General features: G+C 31.9%; 2 protein-coding genes across 3 annotated transcripts; both read right to left on the reverse strand.

Annotated features, from left to right (window-relative positions):
• Positions 1-176: 176 nt before the first annotated feature.
• Positions 177-4,504, reverse strand: LOC149726406 (uncharacterized). The gene is made up of 5 exons (XM_089890647.1): positions 4,175-4,504; positions 3,461-4,028; positions 2,863-3,030; positions 1,170-1,299; positions 177-816 (listed from the first exon to the last, which is right to left on the reverse strand). Exons 2-5 carry the CDS (start codon positions 3,597-3,599, stop codon positions 702-704), a joined length of 552 nt encoding a protein of 183 aa, XP_089746773.1. The 5' UTR covers positions 3,600-4,028; positions 4,175-4,504; the 3' UTR covers positions 177-701.
• Positions 4,505-4,547: 43 nt separating this feature from the next.
• On the reverse strand, positions 4,548-7,737 carry LOC149726407 (kelch-like protein 12). 2 transcript variants are annotated; one of them, XM_089890639.1, is made up of 6 exons: positions 6,791-7,737; positions 5,988-6,108; positions 5,365-5,518; positions 5,092-5,309; positions 4,823-4,975; positions 4,548-4,650 (listed from the first exon to the last, which is right to left on the reverse strand). In XM_089890639.1, the coding sequence occupies exons 1-6, from the start codon at positions 6,862-6,864 to the stop codon at positions 4,570-4,572; spliced, it is 801 nt and encodes a 266-aa protein (XP_089746765.1). In that variant the 5' UTR covers positions 6,865-7,737; the 3' UTR covers positions 4,548-4,569. The 2 variants fall into 2 exon arrangements, with proteins under 2 accessions (XP_089746765.1, XP_089746764.1); XM_089890638.1 differs by lacking the exon at positions 6,791-7,737 and having other exon boundaries at positions 5,988-6,472.
• Positions 7,738-8,659: the final 922 nt, after the last annotated feature.

The raw sequence follows: 8,659 nt of genomic DNA on the forward strand, positions 1-8,659 counted from the left end.
TTTAAATGTTAACATCCAGAAAATGGATTAAACAATGATTATAATAAAAATGTGAAGCCTGGTCTACATTTAAGATGTACGAGTTATAAACTGACCATATTGGTTCAACATTACAATTCCACTTTAATTTATAGTTTACCAATTTTGTTGAATTCGAAATTGCCAAACAAACATACTTTACGCGAATGTAACCAGTTTTTATTCATAATTAAATTTATTATTGCAGCACAATTTTATATTTGCATAACCGTTTGGAAAACTAAAAAAAGAAAATAAGTGCAAAAGAAAATAGTTGCTTAATATGAAATTTTTTTAAAGAAGTTTTTATCTTTTTTAAGTGTGGCTGATAATTTGAACAACCTATTCGGGACTACTGGGTTAAAGCAATTACCGTTAGATGTCTTGCTCAAGGACACATACGCCCACAATGGTAGCAACGACGAGCCTTGAACCCATTACCTCTGTGTTACAGGCAGGTGTGCTAACCAACTGTGCTACAGCGCCGAAGTTTAAAGATTAAATTACACTGCCTGTTGAAGAATTTAAAAGTTAAATGTTACAACCTAAATTTATAAATTTGAAAGTTCAAATTATTTCTGCAATGTAAACAGTGGCTCATGTTGTTTACAAAACTATTGATGGAATATTTATCAAAACAGAACATAAAATACACAACCAGTGTTGTTGAAGATTTTCAACGTTTACAAAGCTACAACTGATGCCCAACATCTTGGTGTCTCCATGTTGGTTTCAATCTTCCATTCATTGATTGTTGCATCATAAGCCCCAATTGATTTTGATGCATCATCAGCATAACTAACACAAGAAAATTATTCATACAGTCATACTATTAGATGGGTAGGGCTGATCACATTTCAGTACTTTGAATAAACCACATTCATTCAAGAAGCGGTAATAACTTTGTTTATACAAGCTTGCAATAGTATGTATTTTAATACACTGGTAAGCAATTTGTACTTTGAGCCAGATTAATGTTATTAATAATATCAATGGCAGTAGATGGAACTGTAACAAAAACTAAAACTTTTTATTTGGAAAATTAAAACACATACATGGTTCAAATAACACAATAACAATAATTTAAAAATATCTAGAAATTAGAACAAGTTTATCTGATATTTTCTATTAACACCTTTAGAACCACCTACCCTCCAATGACGTATATCTTCCCATTCACAACACAAGCACAAGAACCAGCTCGCTTGCGGTTGAAGCTGCTAACATTGGTCCAAGTGTTGGTTCGTATATTATACCGCTCCACACTTAATCCCATACCACCTTTGTAAACATTGTATAGTATACAGAGTGATGAATATACAAAAATAATATTCTAATCATAATATAATATTGTAGGTTTCAAACGATATAATGTTCTTTATTCTGAATGGGAGAATTCTTGTAAATCCGGACAGTGACCAGTTAAATTTATTGAAAATCCGAACATAATAGATTTTACAGGCGTCTGTTACATAAAGTGGGCACATTTGAGATAGAAAGGGTTATTAAAGTTGCAATTTAATGTATTATGCTTGTCACCTGTTCGGAATAATCACAAGTGCTTGTAATTATCAGGTAACGAAATCGATTGAATAACAAACATTGCGTGCTGCATTTTGAACCTTTTTCCGTTTAATTGTTACTTCACATGTCTTGAATGATAATGAAAATGAATGTAACTTACTTTATCCTCGCGTGGCGGAAAAACGACAGTCGTTTATAACACGGGTATTCAGACACATCGTGCCAGCTTACGAGTTCAAGTATATTACTTTGTGAGTGATTATTTTTTGTGGTATTTTTTTCTTTTTTTTATGTGTGGCTGATAATTTAGACAACCCATTAGTAACCACTGGATTGGAGCAATTGCCGTTAAGTGTCTTGCCCAAAAACACATACGCCCACAACGGTAGCAACAACATGTGTTGAACCGATTACCTCTGGGTTACAGGCAGGCGCGCTAACCAACTGTGCTACGGTGCCGGTCTTGTATTATGACGTTTTATAATGTACCGATCGACAGGAATCTGCCACCCACAAGATCAAAACGTCACATATTTACGCTGTGCTCGCTTAGGCAAAAACGAAAGACGCATGCGGTAACACACTTTTAACACTTAACAAGCGAATCAATCGTTGTGAATCTGTTCTCTTGAAAAATACAATATCAGCGTGCAGCCAGTGTTTTATAAATGATACGATTCATATAAAATGTTATAACTTATGAATTTTGAAATACTGATACATAACAAGTGTACCTAAATTTCAAATTAAATATGTTATAGGTAAAATTAACATCTTGCAACTGGGATTCACAAAAATCTGGCTTTCGCGCGTTGCCTAAGAACAAGTTTTTTTGGCATTGTCCAAGCTGTTCTATCGATTTAGCTATTGACTGTTTAGAAAACTAATGCGCCGCCGGACATAAAAAAGCTGATTATACTATTAATAGGATTACTTTCTACTACAAGAATCCTGAAAAGGGTTTTTGCTATAATTCTTCGTTTTCAAAGAAATAGCCGTAACAAAATTTTGTAATTCTCAAAAGATTTTTTTTTTGTAATTTTTTTTTGATTTTATTTTTACTTGTTTAAAAGGGTATTTTTATTTGTTTAAATCAAAATTTTATCTATTTTAACCTGCATTAAATTTCCTAACATTTTTATTGATTTTGCAAAAATGTTTTAATCACATTACTTTAATGTTAACATAACAGATATTATTATGGGAGAACATATGTTAAGTAAATCCCAATATACATAACTATATTATTGTGTTTATTTTAACTAAGTATCAACACCTAATCGGTAACTATATAGTTTATATAAAGAATAAACAACTAACCAATGGCGTAAATCTCATCATTGTAAACAACACCACACAATCCATGTCTTTTTTCATTCATTGGTTTTAGTGATTTCCATTTTCCTTCTCTTGGATCGTAACTTTCCATTGAATTTAAAGGATTTGAAAACAAATATTTCTCACTTCCACCAAACGTGTACAAACGACCTGTACATGAAATATTAAATATATTACAAATATTTCATCTCGATTACACTGGAGATTAACAATATCTCTACCTTTCGTTAAACAATGTAAAGGGTTTTTAATGAATTTTATAAAATATGGGTAAATTAAATTTAATAAAAAAATAGTTGGATTCAATACATGATAAAAATATTTCACAGTGAATAGTGTGAAAAAAAGGATTCATTGATTTTATATTGGAATAATACATTCATAATCAAAATACAAAAAACGTTTAATCAAGAAAACAGGATTATTTAATTTTTGAAATATAACAAAAGTAAACGAATCAAATTGTTTGATATTTTATATTTCAAACTTACTTTTTCTAATAAGATTGAAAATCATTGTACACATGCTACTGTCTATATTCAGCCCACTTTATCAATATATTTATATTTTTTATACCAACCATTATAAGAAACAAGAGCATGTTGACATCGTTTAGTTTGCATTGAAGCAATGTTTGTCCATGTATTTACCACTGAATTGTATAATTCAACTGATGATAACACATTATTACCACCACCCCTTCCTCCAGCTACACACATTTGATATAAATTATTTTTGTTAAATTATAACAGTTTTAATTCCAACAGTATAACAGTCATTACTAATAAGAAAAATAAACGTACTTTTTGTGTTTGGTATTGAAAATAAACTTAGAGGCTCTGACTTAAGCCAGTAATTAATTATTTCATCCCACTATACTATAAATACTAGCATAAGGGTTAATAATCATTCAAACATTTTTATGCAATAATAATCCACCAAAATATTGTTTAAAAAAATAACCAACCATTCAGCACAGCAGATGCTGCACACTGTCGATGTTCATTCATAGATGCCACCTCGAACCAATCACCATCAACTTGGTTTAAATCCAAACATTCAACCAAGTTGAATTTATCACCACCAGCCGTATAAACATGGTTGTTTATCTTCACACTGGTTGAACAAAACCTTTTATGCAAGGTTGACTGTGTATAAAATTAAACATTTTAGTTTTAATATTATATTAATATATATTAAACAAAATAATCTAAAAATTAATAAAACCTAACTAAAACAAATGGTTATTTGAAACATAATTAGGTTCAGAAGTTGTATTTTACAGTTAACTGACCCTTATTTCTCTCATATGTTTCCCGACAACGTCATAAATTTGAACAATTTTATTTGTTCCATAACCACCACCCATAATCATGAACTCAAATGTTGTTTCTATATTAAAGTGAAAGCTAACATTATGATGTAATAATGTCATGCAGATTTAAAATCTGACCACTGTCAGATATTTGGAGTAAATATTGATACATAAAAATAAATCAACTGTATATTTCATACATGTTAGTAAAATATAAAAAAATATATTTTTTAATTAACCTTGTAGTTTATAAAACAAAGCCATAATACTCGCACTTTAGCGAAATGAAATAATAATTTAATACTGTAATCATAGACTAGACACAACAAAGCATAGAAATCATATAAATTACCCTCTCTTGCTCCACCTAGTGCTTAAACTAGCTTTAGTTTAATACGAGTGATGAACTCTGGGTTGAGAATATCAAGAAAATAGTCTGTCTTTTTAATCCATTTCTGAATCAAATATTAAAGTAAATAAATTTTTAAATGAGCAGGTTGTGCTACTCAAGTTAAACTAAACTAAATTTTTTAAAATAAAAATAAGAAAAGTTTATCTAACAATGTTCTAACATGATACAGTTTACTGTTTTGGCTGTTTTTTATTTATTGGTAACAATCAACAAACCTCCGATTTTTCAACAACTTCTTCAAGAAATGCAGTTGACAGTTTCTTGACATTAATCAGTTGAAACAACCGTTCAATGAATTGTTGACGTTGTTTAAAGTCGTGTTTAATCCAATTTAAGATGGTCCTAAAAATCGAATCTTGGCAAAAGTCCTGTAAATTGTAGCAAAATAGTATTTTACACAAAATAATTAAGGAAATGATCAACAATTTCAAATAGGTCAATTTTTTTTACATTTAATATAAAAATTAAAAACAAAAGTTTTAACCGGTTGTTGCTTCAATGCAATCAGAGCTTCAGCTTCATCTACGGATAATTCCATGAATTGAAACTCTTTTGAAACCAACTCGAAGTTGTCAACAATGAATTTGTCACATTTTGCTACCAACCCCAGAAGCTGATATTTTTGTGCAAAGAAACGGAAACTTAAACAGTTCCCAACGGCAAGTGCATCATTGAAGAAGCTAACACAATATCCTTTTACTTCTGTATTTAAAATCTATTATTTAATAACATTAGCAAACATAAATATACATATTACCATTGAACTGCAGGTTATCTGAAGCCTCATAAAGTTGGCAAACAGTTTTATCGCTTATATCGATCACTTGTAAGTAAACAAAAGTGAACAACAAATCTAATATTGAAGCCTTCATCCCTTTTATTTCAATATCTTCATTAAAACCTTCCTTGAACTAAAAACCAAAATAACAAAACAATGACCAAAAACATTTTGTCCAGCAAATGTTTATGCTAAATGCTTGAATCCTACTCTTTTTTAGCCAAACAAACTCTATGAGAGTGACAGCATTGACTTTAAATCCTTTGGTTGCTAGACATACTGACATATAGTATTTATTACCCTTCTTGTTTACTTACAATCTTAATTTAAAACGTACCAATATGAGACACTAACAATTATCTTGCAATTAGTGACCAGTGAAAATTTTGATCATTAATTAGTCGGGTCACCATATTATCTGCCAGATAATTTGGAATTTTAACTAGTCACCAGCGACAAGAATACTGCTTTTGGCATTTAAATCATAATACCATTCATATTTCACAGTACATAATCAAGTGCACAAAAGGACTTATCAAACAAGTAGGACTATAAATGATGACTAAATTTGAAAATACTATTATTTCTTTTTAATACATTACCCTAGATGTGAACATTTTCTCATAATAATCAGAATATCCAGCAAGAATACTTTTCTGAGCTGCAACTTCTCCATCTTCTAATTTGAATGTGACATCAGTAAACACTTTTCTTTTACGTAACCTAAAAATTAGTTTGTCATAACCTATTTTAAACAATGAGGTACAAACGTTGTACTGTGTAATGCAGGAAATTAAGCAGGCTAAATATTTTTTTAATAAATTGAAATGTAACTTATTTACCGCCGTGTGGCAGGCAGCTACATTTGCTATAACCCCGGTGTCATTTTGTATACACCTCATGCACGCTTACGAGCGACCACGTATATAACTTTGTAGGTGATTATTTTTATGTATGGCTGACAATTTGACAACTTATTAGTAGTCAATGGGTTGGACCAAATGTCGTTGAGTGCTTTGCGCAGGAACACATACGCCCACAAAGGGTATCAGCAATGAGGCTTGAATCCATTTGCAATGAGGCTTGAATCCATTTTCCGTCGCTGTGGCATTGTGGTTAGCGCGCCTGCCTGTTACCCAGAGGTAATGGGTTCAAGGCTCGACGCTGCTACCATTGTGGGCGTATGTGTCCTTGAGCAAGACACTTAACGACAATTGCACCAACCCAGTGGTCACTAATCGGTTGTCTAAATTTGGGGATAAAGTAAGTTACATTCACACATTCATTCTATGTGCTAAGCCCTATGTGTTAAGGGCAAGCGCGGTAACCACTTTGCCACAGCGCTAGTAATAATAATAATGTATTCATTCACATTCATTCATGTAAGGTATAGTATTCGTTTTACCTGTTTAACTTTGTAAGTACACGTCCTTCATGGTCGCCTTTGTATTGTATCACGTGTTCATCCTTTGTGGCCATTTATATGATTATGGTATTTTTACCAAGGTCAGATTCTAAAATAACGATAACGTGAAAATGCTTTCTGCTGGATTACAAAGTCAGCCACACTCAACTATCGGATCCATCAAAGAAACTCATAAGCTGGCACGAGGTGTATGAACACTCATGTTATAACGGCTGTCGATTTCCGGCCACGCGAGGATAAAGAAGTTACATTTTCACTCATTCATTCATTCATTCATTCATTCACGTGAAACGTCTAAGTATCTAACCGAATATTTACCAAAAGGGAAACTCCCCTACTTGCAACTTTGGAGCCGCTTTGATGAAGCCCTAATAAGATAATATACGCGAACTGCAAGTTTGTTCGGGAAAGACAAACGTATGTTACGTAGTTTTCAATGACTAAACATTGTCGAGTTCTGTTGAGTTTCATATTTACGCAGTCAGTTGTTAATAATTGATTAACCGATCATGTGATTTGTTTTAAAAAGTCTACAACAAACTATTACTTTGTTAAATTTCTGTTCCCATAATACTAACATAAGCCAAATTAGTGCAACAAAACGCGACAACTGACACATAACGCAATATGCGCACCACATTCGACCAACAATTAAATAAGACACCTGGAACGTGGGTTACTCAAATGTGAGTGTAAAGAAACGATTGAATAGAATAAAACAATTGCCTATATACAACGAATGATGAAATTAAGTCACAGTTTCTAATATTACCCCCAAGCCTTTATCACTGCACAAGTAACGAGTACCGAAAGAATCAATTTTAAAATATACACAGTTTTACTTCACTGTTGTGAAGTAGATTACAACCTTACACGATAGTTTGCGCACAATATAATTGCTGTGACAATCGACCGAACCATAATTGCTGTGTTTGCTAAACGCGCGTTTTATCGAGTTTTGTATTTACACAATCAATCTGTCGTAAATAATTCTCTAGTCATACACCAAGAGAAGTAAAAGTCTCTAGTATCTAGTAGTCTAGTATAAATTGCTATTAAATCACAATTGATTGGTCAAGATTGGAAAAATATCCCATGCTGTTTAAACATGGATGCTGCAGTCACATCGAAACTGATATCTTATCGAAACTTTGGTAAGAAACAGAAAGCCTAGATTACATCAGGCTGGCGGCACGAGTGTCGGGACTTGATGGTGATTAAGATAGAACAAGTCAGTTCCGGAAAATGTTTGATCAACCAAGAACAGTCATTATATAGAACACCTTTTCATTCTACTTTCTTGTTCTATTTGGTTGTTAACAAGCAACTTTTAAAGAATTATAAAACCATATCCTTACGATTCCCATAGACCGTTGTTAATTGTTTAAAACACGATCAGAATATTTTGATATCAAGGTGTCCCATCTTACCCCACTGTACTATATAACATTATTTATGAAGTTGAGCTTAATCGATTACTAATTTAGACATATTTGTTGTCTCACTTCACAATGATTACCGTTGGCGTTGTTTCACAGCAGTAAATAATTATCTATATCATTTCTCGCCTGGTCGACGCATATCAATTGAAATAACAGAAAATTGATAAAAACTTAGAATGAACTTTATATTTTTATCACGAAATGAGTGTTGCTAAACTATATTTCGCACAAGCCTATTGTCAAGCATGATCTCCAATGGCTTGTGACTAAATTTGATTATAATTTCCATATATCATCCTGTTCTTTTACCAGTAAATTATAATTGAATAACCCCTAATGAATATACTATCGAATTAAAAACAAATCATTCAAAGTTTGGCGATAAAAACCTATACAACTACAAAGT

Source organism: Ciona robusta, chromosome 12, assembly GCF_009617815.1.
Source record: "Ciona robusta chromosome 12, ASM961781v2".
Lineage (NCBI taxonomy): Eukaryota > Metazoa > Chordata > Ascidiacea > Phlebobranchia > Cionidae > Ciona > Ciona robusta.

What these genes read in the sequence shown, in the direction of transcription:
- LOC149726406 (XM_089890647.1), bottom strand. Translation starts at nt 3,599, where the DNA reads ATGTGTGTAGCTGGAGGAAGGGGTGGTGGTAATAATGTGTTATCATCA. An exon ending in TGATGAGATTTACGCCATTG is followed by an intron (nt 1,300 to 2,862) that starts GTTAGTTGTTTA and finishes ATGTTTACAAAG; the next exon opens with GTGGTATGGGATTAAGTGTG. An exon ending in AAGATATACGTCATTGGAGG is followed by an intron (nt 817 to 1,169) that starts GTAGGTGGTTCT and finishes TTCTTGTGTTAG; the next exon opens with TTATGCTGATGATGCATCAA.
- LOC149726407 (XM_089890638.1), bottom strand. Translation starts at nt 6,287, where the DNA reads ATGAGGTGTATACAAAATGACACCGGGGTTATAGCAAATGTAGCTGCC. An exon ending in TTGCATTGAAGCAACAACCG is followed by an intron (nt 4,976 to 5,091) that starts GTTAAAACTTTT and finishes TACAATTTACAG; the next exon opens with GACTTTTGCCAAGATTCGAT. An exon ending in AAGTTGTTGAAAAATCGGAG is followed by an intron (nt 4,651 to 4,822) that starts GTTTGTTGATTG and finishes TATTTGATTCAG; the next exon opens with AAATGGATTAAAAAGACAGA.